This window comes from Harpegnathos saltator, unplaced genomic scaffold, assembly GCF_003227715.2.
Source record: "Harpegnathos saltator strain DR-91 unplaced genomic scaffold, Hsal_v8.6 scaffold406, whole genome shotgun sequence".
Lineage (NCBI taxonomy): Eukaryota > Metazoa > Arthropoda > Insecta > Hymenoptera > Formicidae > Harpegnathos > Harpegnathos saltator.
This window is the reverse complement of record NW_020230213.1, coordinates 576,993-603,396: the sequence shown is the minus strand read 5'-3', so window position 1 is coordinate 603,396 and position 26,404 is coordinate 576,993. Positions and strand designations below refer to the sequence as shown.

The following is a 26,404-nucleotide window of genomic DNA, read 5'->3' as shown; positions in this document are numbered from 1 at the left end:
AAAATCAATTGAAAGACAAAAAAAAATGTATTCGAAATATTCCAAAAAATTTAAATGATTTAACATATTGTTTAAATAAAGAAAATTGGAAAGAATTATTAAAAATAGAAACAACTGATTCTTTTATTGTTGATTTTGTAATGAAAGGAAAAAATACCAAAGCGATTATTTTTATTGATAAGGTTTTAGTGTAGTCAGTTATGTCAATAATTAATGACAAACTAACCATTTCTGTAGATGGAACATTTAAGACAGTTCCTCAAATTCAAGAAAATAATTGTCAATTGTGAACAATTATAATTAGATATGATAATAAGATAAGCAAACAATTAATTTATTTTTTCATTTAATAATTAGTTGATTTTCCTGCAAAATCATTATATGTAAATAAATGAGTAAATTAAATTGTTCTTAAATTTCAGATATTTCCAATTGTTTACACTATAATGGAAGGATGCACTTTTGATGATTATTTAAATGTTGTATAAAAAGTCATCCACGTAATTAAATTAGCACCAGAAATTATAATATCAGATTTTGAAAAAGCCGAGCGAAAGGCATTACAAACGATTTTTCCCAGAGCTAAAGTCATTGGCTGCTTCTTTCATTATAGTCAGGAAATAAAAGATAACTATATACAAAACAATAAACATGAAATACATGTCAATTTTCTTTATACCGCTTTCTTATTACAGGCCTTAATACATAATGCTGAGAAGCACAACATCCTAAAAGGCGACAAAAAGGAATCAGGTTGGGGCGCATTAAAACTATTGATATCTTTGGCTTTTTTGCTGGAAGATTTGATAGAAGGAGCCTTCGAAATTATTTATAAAATAATATTTAATGATTGCAAATATCTTCGATCATTTTTTCATTATTATAGAGAGACATGGTTAAATGGCTTCAAACCTCGTTCATTTTGTGTTTTTCAACAGTTACACAGAACGAACAATATTTCTGAAAGACACAACCGAGAATTACGAGAAAGCCTAAAGAAACATTCAAAAATAGTTGAATTTTTAGGTATATTGTAAATGCTCTATTGTAAACAGTTTTTTCATTATTTTTACTGTTCTTATAATTTAATATTATTTATAGCTAATCTAATTGAACACCAAAAAGACATTCAAAGTAAACTGAAACATCCAAACTTCTCGGTGAGATCAGAGCATTATTTATTAAAACGGAGGGAAAATGAAATTCAAACAATTTGGAATAAAATCCAAGATACTAATAATTTAGATATTTTATTAATATTATATTCATTATCTGAATTAGTTGGACAAAAGAGATTATTTAATAAATACTTTAATATACTTCTTATTCTTCTTTTAATTTTCCTTATTGTTCCTCTGGCTACTGACATTTTACAAGCACTCCTGGTTAGCTAGGAAGCTGGAACAAAAAAATTAATCAAAGAAAAGAATCGGTCCAACAACATCTACAATTACAGATAGCACATACATACATAATCTTTTCTTTCATGAGAATATTTGCTATTTATCTGATATATATTTGTCTATTTTCCATTTACTTCTTTCATTATTAATGCTCCTTTCATCTTGTATAGACTTCATTCCGTTATTGACGATGACAGAAATGCGAAGAACAATGCCACAACTATAAGTAATATTTTATCAAGATATGTTAAGCGAAACATAGAAGAACTCAAATTGTTTAATTGCATATAATAATTAATCCACTTATACGTATAATATCATTGTTTTTCATTTCGTTCATATTAATAAATTTTGTTTTCTCTTATTTGTAATATTTTTACTTAATTTTATTTTAAATAAATGTCGTAATATATATATATATATATATTATACTTACATTTATAAAATATTACGATCGTAAATATTTATTATAAACACGCGCGCACATCTGTCAAAAAGATTCAGCAAACTGGCAGACTACTACTTGAACAGTGTTACTAATCGACGGAAATTGAAATTAAGTTGCCTAGAGGTTTTCGTTGGTGCCAACCCCTCTACTTTTCAGGAAAACGTCGTGTAACCTTACATTTTATATCTCAAGACTTAAAGGTATATGTGCATTTCAAATTTTATTACATAGGAAATATTCTGCGTTTTAAGTAATTTAAATATTTAAGTTAAAATATGCAATATATTTATTGCATTGTGCCGATTGTGTTTTGCCGATTGTGTTTTGTTAATTGTTGCATCGTTGGATCTCTTCACCTGTATCACGTTTGTATAAAACCTACGAATAGATTATACGTAGGATATATATTTTATTTTGCTAATTATCTAGAACAGAGCTTGGCACATTTTACACATTTTGCCTGATTTTCAGCTCGCTTCGCTTATTGCTATTTCTTTTACGTCTTTTCTCGTGCGTGGCCCACAAGGCTTAATAACGTGTGACGTATGAAGTTGTTTTCAATAGTTTTCCACCTACAGTTTATATAGTTAGTTATAGAATAGTTTAGTCACCTATTATTGACACGTTTTTTTTCACGTGTCGTACGTTACTTGCTTCATGCGGTTCGTGAGCTGCGGAAGAAGACAAAAGGAAAATACCGCTCCGCGGTAGGCGGAACAAGTTGAAAATCGGGCAAAAGCAAATTGCGCCAAGTTCTGATCTAGAATGCGGGCCTCCCCACCAATTTCCCTGAAATGCAATTGTGTATTTTGTTGCGTAAAATTTTGTTGCGCAATTTTGAAAGAAAAAAGTGTCGCTTTCGAATGGATTAAAAGCAGTTCCTTCCAACTCTTCTATTTTGCACGTGTATTTCCGTGTCCACTAGTGATGGGAATTGGGTAACTGGGCTTGCCAGAGAATTTCCCCCACCACGCACGCACACAGCCAACTCGGTCTATTCGTATAAGACATGCACTTGTCACTGTCACACGGCTAGACTGAACCAGCTATGATGCGTGCATGGTGGGGGAAATTCTCTAGCAAACCCGTCATCGAATTAAAAAAAAAAAGAAAATTGCAGATGGCGCTACTATCTAGTTGGTCTGTTCATATATACACATAGATCATATGCAAGCCAGAGAAATTTTATAAATATTTACGATATTTTTGTGCTCATCTTGAAAGTTTTAAAAATATATATATGAAGTTTTTGAAATATGTGTATTTATTCCTTAATTTATATATTAATATATTTTTGTATAATATAAAACAGATAATGAAGGCAACAAAATATGAATTATACTTTTACTCTTACAATATACAAGTATTTTTAAGTTTTACAATGTTTTGATATTTTTTTAATTTGTTCTTTAATTGATTCTATTTTGTATTATTATTTAAGATAAAATGTCGTTAGTTATGCCAAATATATCTCAATTCATAAATTTTCCTAAAGCTTTTGGTTGCATTTTCATTTTCTTTGTGATCAATAAACTGACCGATAAACTTACACATCATATTTAGTAAAATAATGTATAAATTTCGAACAGAAAGTTGAAACAGAAAGTCAGCTAGTTTGTATTAAAAAAATATTGGTCACAGAGAAGATGAAATTGCCAATGACGTATATAACTAGACCAAGCATTCGACCAGCTTATAGACGAAGGGGTGAAGCCGAAAGTTGGCAGTTTACGACAGAGTGAGAACGTTGCACGGCATCAAACCTTTCTCACTCTATCCTATAGACTGCCAAAAGCAATATGGTGTACGACTATGGCTGCGTTCCGGTATTTACTGCCAGTACTGAAAATACATAGTATGCGTCACGTATATTATATATTTTCAGTGCTGACAGTGAATATCGGAACGCAGCCTATGTAAATCATGTGAACGTTGAATGCAAATATATATATCTACATTAGCAAATCAAATATAGGCATAAATAATTAATAATTATATAATATGTATAGTATAATATGTATAGTTATCGATATCATATATTTTTCTGATAAATATTTTGATATGTTATATATACTATTTTCCTAAAGTTATTTACTAGATGCTTCTGAAATGTCTAGAGTTGAGTCGAGTTGAGTTAGTTTTACTATAGTATCCGTTACATATACTATAGTGGAACTAACTCAACTCGATCCAACCCTGGACATCTCGGAAGCACCCACTGTCAAACTTACTGTGATTAGTATTTTTTCACTCTGTTCTACAGCTGCCAAACGTTTACGAACGACGTGAATAATACGTATGTGAATCTTGAATGTGAATATGTACATTTGCATTGAATTGTGTAAACATTAAGTACAAAAATATATATTAAAAAATAGGTAAAACTTTAGAATAGGGCCTTTTCCGAATTTTGATATATTTGTGCTACTTGCTGGATAAAAATCTTTGTTGTGACTACGACAATGATAATCAATGGGGGGAGCCCGAAAAAAATGTTACCGACCTATTTTTTTCAAGTTTTTTCGGGTCTTATAAAACTCTGAAGGAAAAATACATTAAATTTAAACTATTGAGTAAAAGTATAAAAAACTCAATGAATTTAATAAACCAAAGACATAAACTATTCTCCGCTACAATTTAGACTTTATAATATAAATTTGTACTTTTGATTAAAGCAGAGCATGATTGTGAATAATGCTTTATTTTATTTTGCTTGTAATTTATGATACGTCCTACCTTGCATAGAGAACTTGCTAATCTTTTTTTCAGTTTTCATTTTTACCCAGATAGCACCGAACATCCAATGGATGTACGTTTCACGTCCAATTTATGTCCGTATGTCCGATTTACGTCCGTGGACATAAATTAGACGTAACAAGGATGTCCTTATTGGACATCAGACCTGTAGTACGTCCGATGTACGTCCATCGGATGTCCTATGTCCGAAGTTGTGACAAACGTACGTCCTATGGACGTCTTTTGTAAAAAAATGGACATATAACAGACGTCCAGTGGACATCCGTGTGCTATCTGGGTAGTATATCGTAGACTCATCTGTTTTTAGTAAGGCGAAAGATTCGAGTAACAACTGTGAACGGTATTTAATCAGTATAAAATCGATATTTAAAATTTTAAATATGTGGAATAAAATTTTCGTGTTTTTTCCTATAAAGATCTTAGTCCCCGTCCCCTCTCCCTTAATATATATGTAAAACTTTGTATACATGCTTTTTTACAGCTAGTTTTGTAAATTATTGAATAAGAAAACATAGTTTTTGGTATAACAGTACTTCTGAATATTTACCAAAAAAATTGTTCAAAAAATAAGTCGGTAAAATTTTTTTCGGGCTCCCCCGATTGATTATCATTGTCGGAGTCACAACAAAGATTTTTACCATGAGTAACAAATAAATATCAAAATTCGAAAAAGGCCCTATTCTAAAGTTTTACCAAAAAATAAATATCAGAATAATGCAATAGCAAAAACTGCACATTTTTAAAACCCACGCTCAATAATGCATATAAAGGCTGCATTAAGATATTCTGCCAGAAATTCTATAGTATACGTGACATAAACTATGTATTTTCAGTATTGGCAGTGAATTTCGGAACGCAGTCAAAGATGCAATAATAATTAGATTAGATTAGGATTTTCTTAGGTAGAGGGGCTCCACTCCTCCTCCGCTTATATGTACTATCTTACACTTTGCGCGACTAAAAAGAACAGATCATAAGTTCCTGTATTATCGGCATGATGGAGATTTCCTAATTTTATATGTCTTTTTTCAGATTTTCATAATGTTTGATCTGTTTGAGAATGACACTTTTTCTTTCAAAATCGTGTTCTAGACACCGAAATACACAATTGCACAAAGTTTCAGTGAAATTGGTGAGGAGGCCTGTATTCCAGATAATTACCTTTATTTTATACCTTTCTTATAATGTCTATGGCTGGTATTCATAGTCAGGTCTTATATTTAAGACCGTCTTAAGTTCACTTTCAGATACTCTATAGCCAATGAAATGCTTTGTACAGAGTTTGAAGATAAACTTAAGACGGTCTTAAATATAAGATCCGACTATGAATACCGGCCTATATTCAGAATTTTTAATTATATATACAGAGAGGAGAGGTGTCATGGGCCGCTTTTAGCCGAGCCAAGTGCGAAGCGCTCTCTAAAACCGTGCACATGAACTAACGACGCCATATCCACGACTCTTTACTGACTTCCCCCACCACGTACACTCGCGAGCATATAGTTTGTAACCGTTTTTTTGTAACTTTCAGAACGTATCCCGACTCGAGAAGAATGAGAGTCACTGCTTCGTCTGTGGAGCACGCCTGCGCAGTGACTCACGACGAAAGGCGAGAAATGAAATATACGCGGTGGGACATATAATAATACAGACTCAGATGATATGAATACTCCAGTATTAAATGGAAACGAGGGAACACAGAACAGACAAGAATCATCCGATGTAAGTCTTATACTCCGGAGGACATCCGAAAAAGGTAAAATACGAACTTAATTAAGAGAATTAAGCTGCATTACGATAGTTACGATTCTATTATACATTTATATACGATTTATTGTTCCAGCAACAGCCATCTTCTATAGCAGAAGCAATGATATTAGATACAGAAGCAGCTGTTATAGCGAATTTTGAATTTTTGGGACATACAGACATGGACATGGAAGAGGAAGAAGGAGATGGAGACGATGAAATTTATGATGCAAATACAGATACCAAACCAAATAAAGTAACGCTTATTATCATCTTTTGAATATCTATTATTGTAATAGGTTTATATTTTATCTTAAAGTACACGAATAAAAAGGGATTTACTGACCCCTTTGAAGAATTCATTTCCAGATAGATAGAACGAGGTGGCGATTCTTTAATTTCTGTGAGGAGATTTAATTCATTTAATACTTCTGCCTCTGCATCTGTATCAACATCTTCCGCTAGAAGGGGGATAGATGCCTGAAAAATAAGAAATTATGTTAACAAATAGCGTGAACAATATCATTAAAACGCAAGATGATAGTAAGCGTTACTTTATTTGGTTTGGTATCTGTATTTGCATCATAAATTTCATTGTCTCCATCTCCTTCTTCCTCTTCCATGTCCATGTCTGTATGTCCCAAAAATTCAAAATTCGCTATAACAGCTGCTTCTGTATCTAATATCATTGCTTCTGCTATAGAAGATGGCTGTTGCTGGTACAATAAATCGTATATAAATGTATAATAGAATCGTAACTATCGTAATGCAGCTTAATTCTCTTAATTAAGTTCATATTTTACCTTTTTCGGATGTCCTCCGGAGTATAAGACCTACATCGGATGATTCTTGTCTGTTCTGTGTTCCCTCATTTCCATTTAATGCTGGAGTATTCATTTCATCTGAGTCTGTATTATTATAATATGTCCCACCACGTATATTTCATTTCTCGCCTTTCGTCGTGAGTCACTGCGCAGGCGTGCTCCACAGACGAAGCAGTGACTCTCATTCTTCTCGAGTCGGGATACGTTCCGAAAGTTACAAAAAAACGGTCACAAACTATTGTGCTCGCGAGTGTACGCACACATAGCCGGCTCGCTCTATCCGTGTCACATGAATAGACTGAGCTGGCTATGTGTGTGTGCGTGGTAGGGAAAATCAGTAAAGAGCGTGGTGTCGTGAATACTGGCGTGTTAGTTCATTGTTCATAGTTCATATTTAGTACACGGTTTTACAGAGAGCACTTCGCACTTGGCTTGGGTAATACCCGTATTCAATGTCAGGCCTTATATTTAAGGCTTCCTTAAGTTTATCTTCAGATGGTTTGTAGCCAATAAAATAATACATGCAGCATCTAAAGATGGATATAAGGAGGCCTCAAATATAAAACCAGCGGCACACGGTGCTTGTTTTTGTGCTGGACTTGCTGGATGAAAATACTGCGTTCTGATTGGTGCATTTCCATCCATCTTCGGAAATGTACCAATCAGAACCAATATTTTTATCCAGCAAGTAATTCAGCACAAAACAAGCACCGTGTGCCGCTGGCTTAAGGCTTAACTATGAATAATATAAAAGCAGCCCATGACACCTCTCCTTCTTCTCTCTGATATATATATATATATATATATATATAATTTAGATTTTTTTTAGAATCAAATATATAAATTTGATATCATTGTTTTCAAGTACAATAGGTTATCCACTACTTATTCCACATATTTTTATATCAATGTGCATATACAAATTTGTTATATATTTTATGATGACTTATCATACTATCTTTCATCTGAATAAATGTGAATGATGATCCATTACTGATGACTAAATTTTAAAAGAATTACTTATACTTCTTATATTGCATCAATAATTTAATATGAATATATTGTCCTATAGAATGCGTTACCTAGCTGCTTATGTACTAGTCATTCTTGGAGGTAAAGCCTCACCAACCGAGAATGACATCAAAAAGATCTTGTCATCAGTTGGTATTGAAACTGATGATGAAAAATTGGAAAAAGTAATTTCCGAATTAAATAGTTTCCGGAAATCCATTGATGAATTAATTACCAAAAGTATGTAATGAGTTTTATAAAATATCATTTTCTTTTTTAATAATAACATATATTCCATGAGACCTAAGTTTTTTATTGTTATTGTTATTATTGTATAATTTTAGGCAAGAAAAAATTATCATTTATGCCAGTTGATAGAGCAGCTGCTGCTCCTGCCAATGATGAAGCAGTTATAGTAGAAGAGGAAGAGGGTAAATTCATATATTTCTTTATTATAACATTAACAGTCTATTACTGTTGTACCAAGATATTATATTTAAAAATTGTGACAAATTCTTATCATATGTATTAATATTAATTACACAAATAATCTTGTTTCAACAGAGGAGAAAGAAGAAGATTCTGAGTCGGAAGATATCGGCTTTGGCTTGTTTGATTAGATTTTTCACCTCGAAGTCAAACAAATGTATTTCAAAATATGCCTTGTTCAGTAGTAGTGATTGAAATTCAATAAATTTTTGTATTGTATAAATCATATTAAATTTATACAAATACTACTGAAGAATAAAGCATATTTAACTGAATTTAGTTTGACATTTTTCAACATTCTGTTTCTATGCCTGCTTTCATACACTTACCTTTCCTCCTGCGTATCATGAGCGATAACTAGCGAGTTTCGAGTGTATCGACGGAGGCTTAAATTGGTAATTTAATTTAGCGTAATGGAGATAACCTTTAACACATCCGATGTATATACGGTACAAAACAAGGACGGAAAACCGAGATAACTAGAGAGAAAATGACTTTTTTTCATTCTTTTTCCATGATGTTAGTATTAATTTTTTTCTTTTTCTTACATTTAGTTACACGAATCATGTTATACATCCATACGCTGTTGCGGTTTCATTCGCACTATTCGTAATAATATAGCGACACAACAGGGAGAAAGAGAGAGAGAGAGAGAGAGAGAGAGAGAGAGAGAGAGAGAGAGAGAGAGAGGAGGAAGGGAGAGGGACAATGCGCGAGATTCTCCACAGAATCCAATCGTGTCAAATCGTGGCTGTTGGCTGTATTCTTCCGCTAGCGCCAAGATTCTCCCGTTCAACGTCAACTTCACCGAGATCATCAGTAGCGGCGACAGGGACAGGAAGTACAGACAAATTATCGATTAATTGCCAATGTGTAAGGCAACTGAGCGGCCGAGATGACGCTTTAACGTTGACGAACTGTCGAGACATTTTCATACGCGGGAACTATTTCGAGATAGAGGGGCGGCGTTGGCGGCCATGATGGGTGTCAGCGGCGAGTAGCGACAGTGTTCGGTCTCCGTCAGTTGGTTTTGCGCTTTGATGATTGACGTCGAGCATTCGGGGGATAAAAGGCGTTCGATAAGTGGGAATAGTTCGTAAGTGGATACAGTCGGACTCGCAGCCGCACGGCTATTCCGCGGAAGAGACAGTGGCTGAAAAATACAGTGATACTTTGAATATTTCGGCAAAATGACGCAGCTATTGCCCATAAGGTTCCAAGAACATCTTCAGGTACGTCATCTATTTCCTCCGCGGTATTTCTTTCGAACGTAAGCGCCCGTCACGCTAATGCAATCGTAGCTGGAATTATGTTGACCTTTCTTTCCCTCTTTCTTTCTCTGTCTCTTCTTTTCTCTTTTCTCCTCTCATTTCTCCTTTCTTTTCTCCTCTCTTTTCTCCTCTTTTCTCCTCTCTCTTCTCTTCTCTCCTCTCTCTTCTCTCCTCTCTCTTCTCTCCTCTCTCTTCTCTCCTCTCTCTTCTCTCCTCTCTCTTCTCTCCTCTCTCTTCTCTCCTCTCTCTTCTCTCCTCTCTCTTCTCCTCTCTCTCTTCTCCTCTCTCTCTTCTCCTCTCTCTCTTCTCCTCTCTCTCTTCTCCTCTCTCTCTTCTCCTCTCTCTCTTCTCCTTCTCCTCTCTCTCTTCTCCTCTCTCTCTTCTCCTCTCTCTCTTCTCCTCTCTCTCTTCTCCTCTCTCTCTTCTCCTCTCTCTCTTCTCCTCTCTCTCTTCTCCTCTCTCTCTTCTCCTCTCTCTCTTCTCTCTCTCTTCTCCTCTCTCTCTTCTCCTCTCTCTCTTCTCCTCTCTCTCTTCTCCTCTCTCTCTTCTCCTCTCTCTCTCTCTCTTCTCTCTCTCTTCTCCTCTCTCTTCTCTCTCTCTCTTCTCCTCTCTCTTCTCCTCTCTCTTCTCCTCTCTCTCTCTTCTCCTCTCTCTCTCCCCCTCTCTCTCTCTCTCTCTCTCTTTTTTCGCGTTGGAGAGAATCACATTTTCAGCAAATATATTTTTCTACTTTGCTTGCGTGTAAGCTCATGACTCTCTTACTCACTCGTTTCTTTTTATGACACATGCATGCAGAACAGAAGTGGAGTTTTTTCTTTCGGACGATTGACGTTACTTTGACAGCTACAATATACTTATCGAATATTGCGTGAAGTTCATCTACGTTGCTCGACGTGTCGAGCATAGGTTGACTCGTCGATTTAATTACTCACGAGACTTCTTTCACGGCAATTTTACAGTACAAATTAACCGATTACGCGTAATTCCTGTATCGATTTGTCGTTAACGTTACGTTAAAAAGCATGACGAACAAATTGACTTTTTTTACCAATGAGCGGTCTGAAGTCCACGACTATCATGAACGTATACGCCCCTCGTATCTGTTTTTACCGAAACTGAATCAGAGGCTCCCTTTGAACTTTTCATGATTTTCGATAACACTATATGAAACTTGTGGAAAATTTACTCGCTTATTTTCCTTGTTGTTGAATGTAAATTTGTCGCGAACAAAAAATAATTCAAATTCATTAAGATAAAAGTGTCGCTGATAAATGTTGCAATAAATATGCAATGTTTTGCTTATTATTCTGCAACATATAAGTTTGTTGCAGCAACATATGCTTATTGTGGCAACATTATATTTATTATTGGCTATATCATAAAATTTAGCTTATGAATCTTTTCTATAATTTTTCAATTATATTGGTAATGGTATATAATTTATATGTAAAGAATAAATTTTTGTAATGATAAAGTTTTTTTCCAGAGAATGTCTAATATAAAGTTAGTATATATTATTTAATCCATACAATGTGTTCTTAAACAGCAAGGAATTACATAAATCTTACAGATGTAAAATTATCCTGTGTCTCTCATCTTTACAGCTTACAGCTGTAGGAATTAATGCCAGTAATGTCAGCTTTAATACGCTTACTATGGAATCTGATAAATTTATTTGTGTAAGAGAAAAAGTTGGTGATACTGCTCAAGTGGTTATTATCGATATGAATGATTCTGCTAATCCCATTAGAAGACCAATATCTGCTGATTCTGCAATTATGAATCCAGCCAGTAAAGTCATCGCTCTTAAAGGTATGTATGCGCACACTGCCCTTCATCTTTAAAATGAAACGATTCCTTTCGCGTGACATGATATTGTAATTGCATAAGAGTGAGAATGAGAGTTAGAGAAGAAAGATAAAAACATATTGTACATATAAGTAACATAATTGCTAAAGAAAACCATTTATTTCTATTTAATTAGCTATGAAAACACTCCAAATTTTCAACATTGAAATGAAGTCAAAGATGAAAGCTCATACAATGACAGAGGATGTGGTGTTTTGGAAGTGGATATCGCTGAACACATTGGCACTGGTGACGGAAACTGCGGTATATCACTGGTCCATGGAAGGTGACTCTACGCCGAATAAAATGTTCGAGCGTCATTCATCGTTAAACGGCTGTCAGATTATCAATTATAGAACAGATCCAAAACAAACATGGCTATTATTGATCGGTATTTCGGCGCAGCATAACCGAGTAGTCGGCGCTATGCAACTCTATTCCGTGGAACGAAAGTGCTCGCAGCCAATCGAGGGACATGCCGCTTCCTTTGCTCAATTCAAGATGGAAGGAAACGCGGAAGCGAGTAATCTGTTTTGCTTCGCTGTCAGAACGGTCCAGGGAGCGAAGCTTCATATCATTGAAGTGGGTCAACCACCAGCGGGTAACCATCCGTTCCCGAAGAAGGCGGTAGACGTTTTCTTCCCGCCCGAAGCTGGAAATGATTTTCCCGTCGCTATGCAAGTTAGCTCGAAATATGATGTCATATATTTAATCACGAAATACGGTTATATTCATATGTACGATATCGAGTCGGCTACCTGTATATTTATGAATCGCATCTCAGGCGAGACTATATTCGTCACTGCGCCTCACGAAGCTTCCGGTGGTATAATCGGAGTCAATCGCAAGGGTCAGGTTCTGTCAGTTTCCGTGGATGAGGAGAATATAATTCCGTACATCAATGGAGTGCTGCAGAATTCAGAATTGGCCCTGAGAATGGCCGTAAGGAACAATCTGTCCGGTGCCGAAGATCTGTTCGTAAGGAAATTCAACATGCTCTTCCAGAACGGCCAATACGCAGAAGCGGCAAAAGTCGCGGCCAATGCGCCGAAGGGGATACTCCGTACGCCCGCGACGATACAACGATTTCAACAAGTTCCGACTACCCAGGGACAAACCTCGCCTCTTCTGCAATATTTCGGCATTCTTTTAGACCAAGGACAGTTGAATAAATACGAGTCGTTGGAGCTGTGCCGTCCGGTGTTGGTCCAAGGACGCAAGCAGTTACTAGAGAAATGGCTGAAGGAGGACAAGCTGGAGTGCAGCGAAGAGCTGGGCGATTTGGTAAAGCAAGCGGATCCTACGTTGGCATTGAGCGTTTATCTGCGAGCCAACGTCCCCAATAAGGTTATACAATGCTTCGCGGAAACCGGCCAATTTCAGAAGATCGTGCTCTATGCCAAAAAAGTCTCCTACACGCCCGACTATATATTCCTCTTGCGAAACGTCATGAGGATCAATCCTGACCAAGGAGTCGCGTTCGCGCAGATGCTGGTGCAAGACGACGAGCCGTTGGCTGATATAAATCAGATCGTCGATATATTCATGGAGCAGAATATGGTGCAACAATGCACGGCGTTTTTGTTGGACGCGCTCAAGAACAATCGACCAAGCGAGGGTGCCTTACAGACTCGTCTCTTGGAGATGAACTTGATGTCCGCCCCACAAGTAGCCGACGCTATATTAGGCAATCAGATGTTCACCCATTACGATAGAGCTCACGTCGCGCAGTTATGCGAGAAGGCTGGTCTTTTACAACGCGCTCTCGAGCACTACACAGACTTGTACGACATCAAAAGAGCAGTGGTACATACCCACTTGCTCTCACCCGACTGGCTCGTAGGGTTTTTCGGGACTTTGTCTGTGGAGGATTCTCTCGAGTGTTTGAAGGCCATGTTAACGGCCAATATACGACAGAACCTGCAGATCTGCATACAAATTGCCACCAAGTATCACGAGCAACTGACGACAAAGGCGCTGATAGATCTGTTCGAGAGCTTCAAGTCTTACGAGGGCCTTTTCTACTTCTTGGGTTCGATCGTAAATTTCAGCCAAGATCAAGAAGTACATTTCAAGTACATACAGGCGGCCTGCAAGACTGGCCAGATAAAGGAGGTAGAACGTATATGTCGGGAGAGCAACTGTTATAATCCGGAGCGTGTGAAGAACTTCCTGAAGGAAGCCAAATTGTCTGACCAACTGCCGCTGATAATCGTCTGCGATCGATTCGACTTTGTCCACGATCTCGTTCTCTATCTTTACCGCAATAATCTGCAGAAGTATATCGAGATTTACGTCCAGAAAGTGAACCCGTCGCGTCTACCCGTGGTCGTGGGTGGTCTGTTAGATGTCGACTGCTCGGAAGACATCATCAAGAACCTGATACTCGTAGTGCGTGGGCAGTTCTCCACCGACGAGCTTGTCGAGGAGGTCGAGAAGAGGAATCGGCTGAAACTCTTGCTGCCATGGCTGGAATCGCGCGTGCACGAGTGTTGCGTGGAGCCTGCCACGCACAACGCATTAGCCAAGATTTATATCGACAGCAACAACAATCCCGAACGATTTCTCAAGGAGAATCAGTTCTACGACAGCAGAGTCGTCGGCAAGTACTGCGAAAAACGTGACCCGCATTTGGCTTGTATCGCATATGAGCGTGGCCAATGCGACCGCGAGTTGATAAGTGTATGCAATGAAAACAGCCTCTTCAAAAGTGAGGCTAGGTACCTGGTAAGACGTAGAGACCCCGATCTCTGGGCGGAGGTTCTGCTAGAGAGCAATCCGTACAAACGACCGTTGATCGATCAGGTGGTTCAAACGGCATTATCTGAAACTCAAGATCCCGAAGATATATCGGTTACGGTGAAAGCTTTCATGACGGCCGACCTGCCTAATGAGCTGATCGAGCTTCTCGAGAAGATAGTGCTGGATAGCAGCGTATTCAGCGATCATCGCAATTTGCAAAATCTCTTGATACTGACGGCCATTAAAGCTGATCGCACACGCGTCATGGAATATATCAATCGTTTGGACAATTACGACGCCCCGGATATCGCCAACATTGCGATCAACAATGAGCTCTACGAGGAAGCCTTTGCTATATTCAAGAAGTTTGACGTTAACACGTCCGCCATTCAGGTGTTGATCGAACAGGTTAACAACTTGGACAGAGCTTACGAATTTGCGGAAAGGTAAAGAAAGGCTTTTTATTTCTTTTCTTCTTCGACCATATTGACATTTTTTTCTCTGTGAGAAAAGACCATTATACATAAGTTATCTAACACTGTTCCACGTGTAGATGTAACGAGCCGCCGGTATGGTCGCAGCTTGCCAGGGCTCAATTGCAACAAGGTCTGGTTAAGGAAGCGATCGACAGTTTTATCAAAGCAGACGATCCCTCGGCGTACGTGGATGTAGTGGAAACTGCTCATCGGACCTCGCATTGGGAAGATCTAGTTCGCTATCTTCAGATGGCTCGCAAGAAAGCACGCGAATCCTTCATCGAGAGCGAATTGATATACGCGTACGCGCGGACTAATCGGCTTGCGGACCTCGAGGAATTTATATCAGGCCCTAATCACGCTGATATCCAGAAGGTACATGACAGAGAGAGAGAGAGAGAGAGAGAGAGATATGATAAAGGAGTTCGTTTGTCTACAAGAGCATGATGACTGTTTTTTTTTTTTTTTTCTTCGCAGATTGGCGACCGATGTTTTGACGACAAGATGTACGACGCCGCGAAGCTTCTCTACAATAACGTATCCAACTTCGCGCGCCTGGCCATTACCCTGGTGCATCTGAAAGAATTCCAAGGTGCCGTGGACAGTGCGCGTAAGGCCAATTCAACGCGCACTTGGAAAGAGGTCTGTTTCGCCTGCGTGGACAGTGGCGAGTTTCGTTTGGCACAGATGTGCGGCCTACACATAGTCGTACACGCGGACGAACTCGAGGACTTGATCAATTATTATCAAGATCGCGGTCATTTCGAGGAGCTGATTAATCTCCTAGAAGCCGCTTTAGGACTCGAACGCGCTCACATGGGAATGTTCACCGAGCTGGCGATTCTTTACAGCAAATACAAGCCTCAACGAATGAGGGAACACCTGGAGCTCTTCTGGTCACGTGTCAATATACCAAAGGTGGGTTTAGTTTTCGTGAAGGTCAACTAACGACTCGATCTGAGAGAGCGAAAACAATCGAACGAATCGATTTTTCGCAGGTGCTACGCGCAGCGGAACAGGCTCACTTGTGGGCCGAGCTGGTATTTCTGTACGACAAGTATGAAGAATACGACAATGCGGTCCTCGCAATGATGCAACATCCCACCGAGGCTTGGCGGGAGGGTCATTTCAAAGACGTGATCACTAAAGTGGCTAATGTTGAGCTCTACTACAAGGCTATACAGTTTTACGTGGAATACAAACCCCTTCTGCTGAACGATATATTGCTCGTGCTGGCTCCACGCATGGATCACACCAGATCTGTAGCGTACTTCACGAGAACCGGTCATCTACAATTGGTGAAGCCGTACTTGCGATCGGTCCAAGCTCTTAATAACAAAGCTATTAACGAGGCGCTGAACGGCTTGTTGATTGACGAGGAAGATTACCAAGGTCTTCGCACATCGATCGATGCTTTCGATAATTTTGATAACATCGCATTGGCGCAGCAGCTTGAGAAGCATGAATTGATTGAATTCAGGAGAATCGCCGCGTACTTGTACAAGGGAAACAACAGATGGAAACAGTCGGTGGAGCTTTGCAAAAAGGACCGATTGTTCAGGTAATGCTCGTTCGCGTATCGTCTGCGTTGAAGTGTGTTTAGTTATTATGCGACTATTAAGACTAACTGTTGCGATTCGATGCCTAGGGATGCTATGGAATATGCAGCAGAGTCACGGAATCCGGAGGTTGCTCAAGAATTGCTCGAATGGTTCTTGGAGAGAGGCTCGAAGGATTGCTTCGCCGCATGCCTATTTCATTGTTACGACTTACTTCATCCAGACGTTATCTTAGAGCTTGCATGGAGACATCGTATCTTACATTTCGCTATGCCGTACCTCATTCAGGTCGCGCGGGAATATATAACCAAGGTAAGACACATTCGACACTTTGTCGGTGAATTTTGCTAATCGTGGACTACTCACAACATCGAATGTTCCCGACAGGTTGATAAGTTAGAAGAAGCCGAAAGTCGACGAATTGAGGAGACCGATCATCAGGAACACAAACCTATGATTATGCGTGAGTGATCTTTTTTCAATACTTCTTTCGTGACAGCATTTCTCCGTTAATAACATTCCCTTCCTTACTCAATATCGTCATGTCCATAGCGGAACCTCAGCTGATGTTGACCGCAGGACCAGGAATGATGGCACCGGGCTACGCGCCTCAGAACGTATACGCTACACCCGCACAAAGCGTGTACGCATCCACCGCCGCAGCCTATCAAGGTTACGGTATGTGAAATACATTTAACAGGACAGATCAACAAAGTCTACTTTTCTATAAAGTTTAGGTAGAAACTTGAGATTGTTTGGTTAGCTTATATAATATTGTCGAAGCGAATATATGAATATGAGTGAATATCATTAAAGGCGTAAAAACTCACATTTAGATCATGATTATAACGAACGATGAGATGTATTAGGACACACAAAGAATCCTATCACACGCTATCCAAGTGTAAACTTGTAATTTATAGGAGAGACATTGTCGAGTAAACAATTATATCATATCGTTTAAACAGTCTAATTTGGATTTTTTGTGAAACGCATACACACTGTTATGTCAAATATAACGCATAATAACGCGTAAAGAGGAAAATTCCCCCTCCTTTTCTTTTCTTTTTAATATCGCGATGCTGAAATTTTTCTATTAAATTTAATCATCGTTACACAGCGACAGTAAAGAGGTATATAGATATATATATATATATGTACATGTACATTGTAAGACAGATATAATTTCGCTGTATTTTGCTCGCACGTGTATGTATGTGCGTCTACGTGCCTTTCTTTTGACTACTGAAAGAGGAGAGAAACAAATTACTTCGTTTAAAATCAATCTTGTATTCTCGATTTGTCATTTCCATACAAATTACAAAACATTTACTTTTCCAGATAGACCTCGATTTTAAATAGTTCCCGTGTATTTTTCAGTGGCAATTTAAAACCGATGTAATATTGACGAGTTCCGATATTCGAAAAAGAATAATTATGTTGATTATTCGTAAGCTAAAGCAATTACATTTCGCGAATCTGAATTCGACGAAATATTACATCAGAATTAAAATCGAATTATGTATCATCTAAACTATTAGAAGCAATAGGTTAAATATTCAGTTTTAAAAGTTGATCTTTTCTTTCTACTTTCTAAAAATGGTGGCATTATGAAAACTATATATAGATTTTAGTAACATCGTAGTGCGCAATGAATCACAGCGAAAATAAGGCGTCCTCGTAAATTTATATATAATAAGAGCATCTTTTTAGATCGGGTAGATCATATATTGTTATATTGGTATATAACGAGATCTTTAAAAATTGGAGAGGAAATCTGTAGAAGTTAAAAAAAAAAGTATATATTCGCGTGTCTATAATACATCATTCTAGACCTATGTGTATATTTGCTTAAACGTGATGGTGCAAACGCATGTTCGCAGTTAGTTTGATTTGCATAAATGATCGTTCGTAAAATAAAATTGATCATCGGTACCGAAATTGATGGCAAGATCTTATTGTCTTACCAGTATATCGAAATATATACAATAGAGTGAGCTTTTTGCTCGATCGCCGTATGTCTAATGTTTTAAAAACCTTTCATTAACCATGGCATGACAGTTACAATTAGACCTAAAGTATTATATAAAGATATCAAGGAACTTAAACAAAGTATAAAACGATTGTGTCTCTACAGCATCGTTTATATCGTATAAAATGTTTCATTGATATTCTCTGATTTATTTCGATTCCATGCAATGTGTGTGCATAGTATCTTCCTTGAAGTTATTGGTTGTTAATCATTATAATAGCTTATTACACAAGCTATGCCTAAATTATACATTAAGATAAAGTAGATCGCAATATCTATAGAGAATGACAAAGTCAGGTTGTTGAACACTTACGTTTGTTAAAGTATTTATGTTACGTGTATAAAGTGCTACATCGATACATCAAGATCAGTATATGAGGTATAACAAGAAGCAAAGGAGGGAAGCAGATGTTAATTTTTAGTATCTTATCTTTAACATTCCTAGATATGAGTGTGCTGTTTTGCTACGTAGTATACTTATTTCGAGTGATAATCTCATTTATTTTATATCCCATCTTAAGACGTGAAAGATTGTAGTACATATAGCCCTTTTATTCTAAAGTACAAAACAAAAGTTTACTCCGCGAGAGAAATGCCCTGTTGTTATTAAATCGAAATAATTTCTACTTTATAATAAGAAATTCAATAGATGTGGTTTTCGTTTTTCTTACTCTGTATTGTTTTCTCTATTATGTGAAACTTTTATCTGGTACTTTACAATTGATCTTACAGTGATCCAGCTCTATATATATATATCACTCTTTTGAAAATATTGCATTCAAGAAAAAGAAAATTAGTAACATGTTCAATTATTATTTCTCTGATGTAAATTTAACCAATGAAATCATAGCCGATTAACAAATATACTATATTTGTTATAGCTAGCCATTATACTAATTGAGAATAATTATTATATCTGTCATGTTTAGCCATTTTGATTTAAATGAAGTATAGGTAAAGGCACTTCTAAAATAAGATACATTCAGTTATTGTTTAGTAATTATATGCACATTCACTCACCCACACACACACACACACACACACACACACACACACACACACACACACACACACACACACACAAATGTGCACACATATATATACACACACACACACATATACATAATATATAAATAATGACTAAATATTGTAATATGTAAGTAGCAAATATACATTATTACCAATACTGTAATTGTAATATCCCACAATAATATAATCTATAAAGGAATAATAAAAAAATCTACAGAAATAAATAATTCTAACATCTACATGGGATTAAACTGATTGAGTAAAAAATGACCATTGTTGATTTTATGTATAATATATTATATATGTTATTTATACCATTATATTCCTCAAATTACTTCTTAAAATAATATTAAAATTATAAATGTAAATTTTTATATTATAATTGGACAATTCGTGTATTTTTAAATTTTTTAACTGTTCGCTCTGTAGGCTTTACAGCAAGTTGTCTTCCAAATGATTTCAATATTACACTATTGTCCAAATGGATATGGATTGTAACTACATCTTTTGGTATTGCTGAAAAAGAAATACATAAAATACATAATTCAAAGTTTGTTATAATACATTTTTATAAAAAATTTAGCAATAAATATAGGCTTATGTGTGTGTGTGTGTGTGTGTGTGTGTGTATGTATGGCATTAAACTATAGCAAATGATCATATTTATAATTTATTTTTTAGATATATGTTACTTACTTCGAACAGTATTATCTGTCCCACAAATTTTGAAACTGTTTTTGGTATCTTGTATAACAATTCCTTCAAGTCCCACTAAAGTAGGACATCTAGATTTGTTGATTGTTATTTTAGCACCATGAAAATCTGCCTTTATTAATTGTTGATTAATGTTCTCCCAATTTGGGTCAGTGGAGTTCTTTGGTATACTAGTAAATGACTTATTACCAAGCATCTCTTTCATGTACTTTAACCATAATTGATTTAAAAACAAAACATCGGAATACTTAATATTGCTCCTATAACAAACTTGGCCCAATCCAAGATGTAACCTCTTTCTAGCAGACAAGAATTTTCCTTTGCAGGCTATTTTTGGTCTGTGTTTCACTTTAAACTTATTAAATGTGAAAGTCTAAAAATTTCCATAGAATAACATTTCAATTAATCTTTTCACATATAGTTGTTTTATCTTGCTATTATATCATACATACTTTTCGCATCTCATTTGGAATAGACTTGCAATCAGATGGTGGTAATATATTTTGCAAAAGATTTACGACATATTGTTCTCTGTTTTCACAAATTTCAATATGATTAGTCAAATGTTCAGGAAGCGGTGTGCATAATTCTGAAATTGTTATTAATGTATTTGAATAATAAATATGATAGCGTTATATTAATTTTATTAGTACATACTTTTATAGTTTGACATGGTTAATTTTACACAATTCTGCGTCGTCCAGTTATAAATCAATTCAAATTATTTTCACGTGTTCGATATAGGTATGACATATCTAAAACAATGACTGTGTTCAGATTATAGACCGGGTGCGTTCCGTTTCACGCATATGCGCACATTTATCTATAGTTTATGTCACGTATAAAAAATGCGCGCATTGCGTGAAACGGAACGCACCCTTCTACGGCTGCGTTCCAAAATTCACTGCCAGTACTGAAAATCTATAGTATACGTGACACAAACTATGTATTTTCAGTATTGGTAGTGAATTTCGGAACGCAGCCTATATTCATGGTTCATCGTTCAATAGATTGCTGGACAGAAATGAAAAACTCTGATTGATTGATTCTCTTATGCGTTGTGTATTATGCGTTATACAGAAGTCTGTGCTCTGGCCCTAAGCCCTGCGCTAGGCATCCATGCTTCTCATGCGAAGTCTTTTGTTCGCCTCCATGGCGGTTGGATGTGGTTCTTGTAACTACGTATAATTTTTTGATCGTGGGGACTGCGTACGCGCTGTCCCTGTTTTTCTTTTTACATCATACTACTAGGAAATGGCGTATGAACATTGCTGTATGCAGTCCGGAACCATATAACGAACTGAACTGAACTGAGCGTCTCATGCGAGAAACGGAACGCACCCATAGAAAGATCTTCATAGCTCTTTCTAGAGACGGGATGCGTTCCGAAAATTGCAAAAAAACGGACACAAACTATTGGGAGTACAAATTAGTTCGGTCTGTTTTTTTATGTTAAAAGATGTATTTATTTCAAAACAAAATGAATGCACAGATCAATTAAAATATTTTCCATCGCTGGCTATACTACTTTCTCCCATTTCTCAGGCAATTTTCGAATTCCATCTCGAAAAAATGACTCGTCTTTTGAAGCGATCCAAGTTTGGAGCCAATTTTCGATATCTGCGAAAGAAGTGAACCGGTGACCTGTCAAATCGTGCAGTATCCTTCGGAACAACCAGTAATCAGAAGGAGCAATGTCCGGAGAATACGGTGTGTGCGGTAAAACATCTCATTTGAGCGTTTCCAAATATTTTTTTACGACTTTTGCGACATGAGGCCGAGCGTTGTCATGAAGAACGCCTTTCAACGTCTCTCGGTTTCAGTTCATAAGGCACTCAATTTCCTTGTTTTTGAATAATTCCCATGTCTCTCAATCGTACGAAAACGGCTTGTTGAGTCACTCCTAATGATTCTACAAGCTCCTCTTGCGTTTGACTCTGATCTTCTTCGAGTAATGCCTCTAATTCTTTGTCCTCGGATTTTTTGGCTGTCCAGAGCGAGGCTTGTCTTCGACGCTGAAATCTCCATCCTTGAAACGTCGAAACCATTCTCTACATGATTTATCAGTTGGAGCAGCGTCACTATAAACTTCACCAAGCATTCGATGGGTTTCAGCTGCATTTTTCTTCCTATTAAAGCAGAAAATTAAAACCTCCCGCAAATGCCGCTTGGTTAACACAAAATTCGACATTTTTAATACTGTAAAAAGCAAGGTTTTTGTATGAAACTCAAAGCGATATAAACTGAATATTATTGGCAGATGTCTAATCTCTCTGAAACCGCCAAAATCGGCAGTCACTATGAACTATTCATAACAGCCGGAGCCATCTTTTGAAAATGGACCGAACTAATTTGTACACCCAATATTATGTCCGCGACCGTACCCAAATTTAACCAATGATCTGTTCTCTTTTGCTGTATTGTTGAACTAAAGTAATAAGTTAGAGTGAGACAAATTCCCACTATTTCGATTACAATTTGATCAACTCTTGTTGATGCAATTATAAATACAGTTATATATTCGCAAAATATCTTATCTGCAAAAGTATGTTTTATTGTATTCAAAGGCCGTGTTCCAAAATTCACTGCCAATACTGAAAATATATAGTTTGTGTCACGCAAATTGTAACTTTTCAGTGCTGGCAGTAAATTTTGGAACACGGCAAAAAATAGCGTTCAGCAGAATATTCCAACAGCTGGCAGCACAGCGCAAAGCGCTTACTATTCTACTTTCTCTGTTGAATGTAACCTATGATCTTCGTTGCAAGGGTATAAAGATATTACTCGCATTGAATAGTATTGGAAAAAAATGCGTTTCACTAAAAGGAATTTTGAATTGGCTAAAAATTGGTAAGCCTTTCCTCTGCATTAATATATTTAGGTATATTTTATGTAATCTGTTTGACATTTGTCAATGTCAATAATTCAATTTGTTGGTCGCTTATGTTTTTTCAACATTTTTAACACAATGAAACTTAGTAATGACATAATAGATTTATTGGTCTTCCTGCATGTATTGTTTCTTTTCAAAGTTTAAATTTATAAATATTTATAATACAATACTTGATATATTGTAGGAAACTCCCTTTGTATAGGTCTATAGATAATATTTTTTTATTTTAGGTTGCCTACTGCAATGACTTATGGAACTGGGGCAACACTGACGATGTTATACTTTACAGATTGGAAATTGGTATTGCAATATGTTCCTTTCTATGGTAGCAAGTTTGAGGAGCAATCATAATATGTAGAGCCAGTATCCAAAAGATGATTATGTAATAATTCTATTAAAGAATTCAAATGTATCATATTCTATTTATTTCCTATTTATTTAAATAAAATTATTAAGAAGGAATTATATAAAATATTTTAATAACATTTTATGATTTGTCTTTTAAGTCTCATCTGATTGTTGTGAAATTTTTTTCTTGCGCTGTTCGTAAATGAAGTTTGCAAATTCTTCTGCTTGTGCCATTTTCCGACGCACCAACCATGGTTTAACAGTTGTCCTGCAAAAAATATATATCAGCTTTTCCAAAAACAATTATTTTATAAAATTAAAAGGTTATTCTTACGTAAAACCAATATAAAGGAAAGCTGCACCAATTACTGCAAGCCCGAAATAAGTAAATTTCTGAACAAGATATTGTTTGGTTCTCACTGGTATACTATAAAATATTACAGTATATTAAATTACAAGTATGAAATATAGAAAATAAATTTAATTTCTTTGTTCTATATTATTTGTTCGACTATAATTAAGTAATGCTAAGTAATATTATTACCAATTTAATTATAAGTATTAAATATTCTTAAAATTCTATTATATAACAGTGAAATAAATTTTAATACACTTCTTAGGCATAGAGATTATATTAGAAATGATATAAAAGAACTTGCTTAACCTCATTTGATTTTATCCTGTTCTACTTTTAATTTTTGTTGTTGTTCGAATATCAAAGGATTCCAGTTTAAGTAACCAGTGATTAATCCTAAACCAATTACAACCAAAATTTGATCCTTTCTTATGCCCCTTGGCACTTTAATTTTCATTCTTATCCACTGGTAACACAACGAATTCCATCAGCCGTCGCTTGTACTAGTACTACACACTGGGTCTGTCCTTTAAGGCTCATCTACAATAGCTGTAAGAGATAGGGCAAGAGCACAGGCTTTGCATAACACATAAGAGAATAAACCAATTAGTTTCCTTCATTTCCCTCCTCAGGACAGAAATGAAGAACTCTGATTGGTTGATTCTCTTATGCGTTGTGTATTATGCGTTATGCAGAAGTCTGTGCTTTGGCCCTATGGCTGGTCGTCCGCAGCTCATTGCTGAACAAACCCGCCAAATCAGGGTACCTATTATGGAACTCGTCGGAATCGATTCCGATCGAATTTATTCCGTTATTTCCTAGATTTTTATTGTCTTTTCTAGGAGAAACGGAATTATTCCGATCGGAATCAATTCCGATGAGTTCCATAATAGATACCCTGGTCACGTGATGGTCACTTTATCGCGTTATACATACGTGATACCATTGGCCCAAACGTGTGGTATCAAGCATATATGGCGTCATAAAAAAGATTGGCCGCGTTCAGTAGACTCAACAGTTGGACAACATTACTAGATTTTCCACCGAATCTCGTTCCTGATTGGTAAATACTTCTGGGTCTATGAAGAATCTAAAAGAATGCTCCAATCACAGACAATAATCACTAAGCGCTCACTGATCACTTTGTTCTACTGAACGCGACCATTGCTATGCATGATTAAGGCCGGTATTCATAGTTGAATCTTATATTTAAGATCGTCTTAAGTTTATCTTCAGATGCTACACAAATCATTTCATTTACTATGGAGTATTTGAAAGTGAACTTAAGACGGTCTTAAAAATAAGACCTGACTATGAATATCGGCCTAAGTATATACAATCTTATAAACATGATGAAGGAAAAATAAAACTATGCCTTATATAATGGAATAGTAACGCTATATGCCTTATAAAACTCTTTTTGATGACAAAAAATGGAATAATGATAAGTCTAAAATAAGTCCATGTAAAGACGTTCACCGGATACAAATATACTTTTAAATTAATTATATAAAAGGGAACTCAAATGGACGTCCATTGGATGTTCCTTGGACGTCCGTCCATATAGCCAATATATATCCTTGCATGGATCTACATTAGATGATCTTATTATGTCCATGGACGTATGGTAATAAAATGGACATAAAACGGACGTTCATAAGACGTACGGTGCTATTTGGGATGTGGTTTTGTGGATTCCACGTGAATGTAACGAATGCGTTCCACGTGGATTCGATGTACTTTTTTGTGAGAATATACATATCAGTATATGCATATAAACGTCCCAACAAACAATATTACATGTAACATGCATGTTAGTTGTAATTTCCTACTCAACAATATAACTGTTATATAACACATGTGTTACATGTAATATAACATATGTAATATAACAGTTATATTGTTGAGTAGGAAATTACAACTAATATGCACGTTATATGTAATATTGTGTTTGCTGGGGTACATTATAAACATCAATATAAATAGGCAATATGGTCTGCTTAAGCGCGATAAAGGCATTAAAAATACATAAAAACATAGAACTACAAAATAAAGTATCTACAAAAAAACAGAACAGTATTTCTGATTGATTAGCTTTTCACCATTTCTTTTATTTGTTACTGTTCCGCTTTGCTATTTCTTTCTCTATCGAAATGCACCCTTATTCGCAATAGAAAGCATTTGCAGTTTTCAATGGATTGCATGAATAGTTATGTATAACATCAATCCCAGACAGCACCGACATCCAATTGATGTACGGTTGCGGACATAAAGGTTGTCACTTTTTTTTTAATGATTTTCGAGACGCATCCCGACTCGAGAAAGATGAGAACTGCTGCTCCGCCTGCGGAGCACGCCTGCGCAGTAACTCACAACGAAATGCGAGAAATGAAATATACGTGGTATGACATAAGTATGTTAACAATCATTGCGTTTAGCGGAGAAAACCGCTCAAT

At 36.3% G+C, this 26,404-nt stretch overlaps 5 protein-coding genes and 2 long non-coding RNA genes across 13 annotated transcripts; 4 read left to right on the top strand and 3 right to left on the bottom strand.

Annotated features, from left to right (window-relative positions):
• The first annotated feature begins 421 nt into the window (after window positions 1–421).
• LOC112589124 (uncharacterized) lies at window positions 422–1,172 on the top strand. Of its 2 annotated transcripts, XR_003113296.1 has the most exons (4): window positions 422–612; window positions 696–753; window positions 887–1,026; window positions 1,102–1,172. It is a non-coding gene; the product is annotated as an uncharacterized LOC112589124 (long non-coding RNA). The 2 variants fall into 2 exon arrangements; XR_003113295.1 differs by having other exon boundaries at window positions 422–753.
• Window positions 1,173–1,340: 168 nt separating this feature from the next.
• LOC112589125 (uncharacterized) lies at window positions 1,341–1,908 on the bottom strand. Its single transcript, XR_003113297.1, has 3 exons — window positions 1,840–1,908; window positions 1,472–1,623; window positions 1,341–1,398 (listed from the first exon to the last, which is right to left on the bottom strand). It is a non-coding gene; the product is annotated as an uncharacterized LOC112589125 (long non-coding RNA).
• Window positions 1,909–2,018: 110 nt separating this feature from the next.
• LOC105186735 (60S acidic ribosomal protein P2) lies at window positions 2,019–8,956 on the top strand. Of its 4 annotated transcripts, XM_025301220.1 has the most exons (4): window positions 7,310–7,617; window positions 8,254–8,432; window positions 8,537–8,623; window positions 8,757–8,956. In XM_025301220.1, the coding sequence occupies exons 2-4, from the start codon at window positions 8,255–8,257 to the stop codon at window positions 8,810–8,812; spliced, it is 321 nt and encodes a 106-aa protein (XP_025157005.1). In that variant the 5' UTR covers window positions 7,310–7,617; window position 8,254; the 3' UTR covers window positions 8,813–8,956. The 4 variants fall into 4 exon arrangements, with proteins under 4 accessions (XP_019698573.1, XP_019698572.1, XP_019698574.1 ...); XM_019843014.2 differs by lacking the exon at window positions 7,310–7,617 and adding an exon at window positions 2,019–2,051 and having other exon boundaries at window positions 8,537–8,764; XM_019843013.2 differs by lacking the exon at window positions 7,310–7,617 and adding an exon at window positions 2,147–2,216 and having other exon boundaries at window positions 8,537–8,764.
• LOC112589123 (uncharacterized) lies at window positions 6,458–7,292 on the bottom strand. 3 transcript variants are annotated; one of them, XM_025301216.1, is made up of 3 exons: window positions 7,195–7,292; window positions 6,912–7,073; window positions 6,458–6,837 (listed from the first exon to the last, which is right to left on the bottom strand). In XM_025301216.1, the coding sequence occupies exons 1-3, from the start codon at window positions 7,252–7,254 to the stop codon at window positions 6,580–6,582; spliced, it is 480 nt and encodes a 159-aa protein (XP_025157001.1). In that variant the 5' UTR covers window positions 7,255–7,292; the 3' UTR covers window positions 6,458–6,579. The 3 variants fall into 3 exon arrangements, with proteins under 3 accessions (XP_025157001.1, XP_025157002.1, XP_025157003.1); XM_025301217.1 differs by having other exon boundaries at window positions 7,161–7,285; XM_025301218.1 differs by having other exon boundaries at window positions 6,912–7,067; window positions 7,161–7,224.
• Window positions 8,957–9,432: 476 nt separating the features above from the next.
• Chc (clathrin heavy chain) lies at window positions 9,433–18,589 on the top strand. Its single transcript, XM_011147101.3, has 9 exons — window positions 9,433–9,913; window positions 11,557–11,764; window positions 11,937–14,988; window positions 15,096–15,393; window positions 15,496–15,936; window positions 16,017–16,579; window positions 16,667–16,889; window positions 16,965–17,040; window positions 17,130–18,589. The coding sequence occupies exons 1-9, from the start codon at window positions 9,872–9,874 to the stop codon at window positions 17,261–17,263; spliced, it is 5,037 nt and encodes a 1,678-aa protein (XP_011145403.1). The 5' UTR covers window positions 9,433–9,871; the 3' UTR covers window positions 17,264–18,589.
• A 1,410-nt stretch (window positions 18,590–19,999) lies between these two features.
• Pop4 (ribonuclease P/MRP subunit POP4) lies at window positions 20,000–21,188 on the bottom strand. Its single transcript, XM_011147102.2, has 4 exons — window positions 21,010–21,188; window positions 20,805–20,941; window positions 20,335–20,725; window positions 20,000–20,154 (listed from the first exon to the last, which is right to left on the bottom strand). Exons 1-4 carry the CDS (start codon window positions 21,023–21,025, stop codon window positions 20,015–20,017), a joined length of 684 nt encoding a protein of 227 aa, XP_011145404.1. The 5' UTR covers window positions 21,026–21,188; the 3' UTR covers window positions 20,000–20,014.
• Window positions 21,189–23,016: 1,828 nt separating this feature from the next.
• Window positions 23,017–23,657, top strand: UQCR-6.4 (Ubiquinol-cytochrome c reductase 6.4 kDa subunit). Its single transcript, XM_011147103.3, has 2 exons — window positions 23,017–23,202; window positions 23,476–23,657. Exons 1-2 carry the CDS (start codon window positions 23,162–23,164, stop codon window positions 23,594–23,596), a joined length of 162 nt encoding a protein of 53 aa, XP_011145405.1. The 5' UTR covers window positions 23,017–23,161; the 3' UTR covers window positions 23,597–23,657.
• Window positions 23,658–26,404: the final 2,747 nt, after the last annotated feature.

What these genes read in the sequence shown, in the direction of transcription:
- LOC112589123 (XM_025301216.1), bottom strand. Translation starts at nt 7,254, where the DNA reads ATGAATACTCCAGCATTAAATGGAAATGAGGGAACACAGAACAGACAA. An exon ending in ACAGACAAGAATCATCCGAT is followed by an intron (nt 7,074 to 7,194) that starts GTAGGTCTTATA and finishes TTATTGTACCAG; the next exon opens with CAACAGCCATCTTCTATAGC. An exon ending in CAGATACCAAACCAAATAAA is followed by an intron (nt 6,838 to 6,911) that starts GTAACGCTTACT and finishes CTTATTTTTCAG; the next exon opens with GCATCTATCCCCCTTCTAGC.
- LOC105186735 (XM_019843014.2), top strand. Translation starts at nt 8,255, where the DNA reads ATGCGTTACCTAGCTGCTTATGTACTAGTCATTCTTGGAGGTAAAGCC. An exon ending in TGATGAATTAATTACCAAAA is followed by an intron (nt 8,433 to 8,536) that starts GTATGTAATGAG and finishes GTATAATTTTAG; the next exon opens with GCAAGAAAAAATTATCATTT.
- Chc (XM_011147101.3), top strand. Translation starts at nt 9,872, where the DNA reads ATGACGCAGCTATTGCCCATAAGGTTCCAAGAACATCTTCAG. An exon ending in ATCACGCTGATATCCAGAAG is followed by an intron (nt 15,394 to 15,495) that starts GTACATGACAGA and finishes TTTTCTTCGCAG; the next exon opens with ATTGGCGACCGATGTTTTGA. An exon ending in CACGTGTCAATATACCAAAG is followed by an intron (nt 15,937 to 16,016) that starts GTGGGTTTAGTT and finishes GATTTTTCGCAG; the next exon opens with GTGCTACGCGCAGCGGAACA.
- Pop4 (XM_011147102.2), bottom strand. An exon ending in TTCCAAATGAGATGCGAAAA is followed by an intron (nt 20,726 to 20,804) that starts GTATGTATGATA and finishes GGAAATTTTTAG; the next exon opens with ACTTTCACATTTAATAAGTT. An exon ending in GACAGATAATACTGTTCGAA is followed by an intron (nt 20,155 to 20,334) that starts GTAAGTAACATA and finishes TTTCTTTTTCAG; the next exon opens with CAATACCAAAAGATGTAGTT.
- UQCR-6.4 (XM_011147103.3), top strand. Translation starts at nt 23,162, where the DNA reads ATGCGTTTCACTAAAAGGAATTTTGAATTGGCTAAAAATTG. An exon ending in TTTGAATTGGCTAAAAATTG is followed by an intron (nt 23,203 to 23,475) that starts GTAAGCCTTTCC and finishes TTTTTATTTTAG; the next exon opens with GTTGCCTACTGCAATGACTT.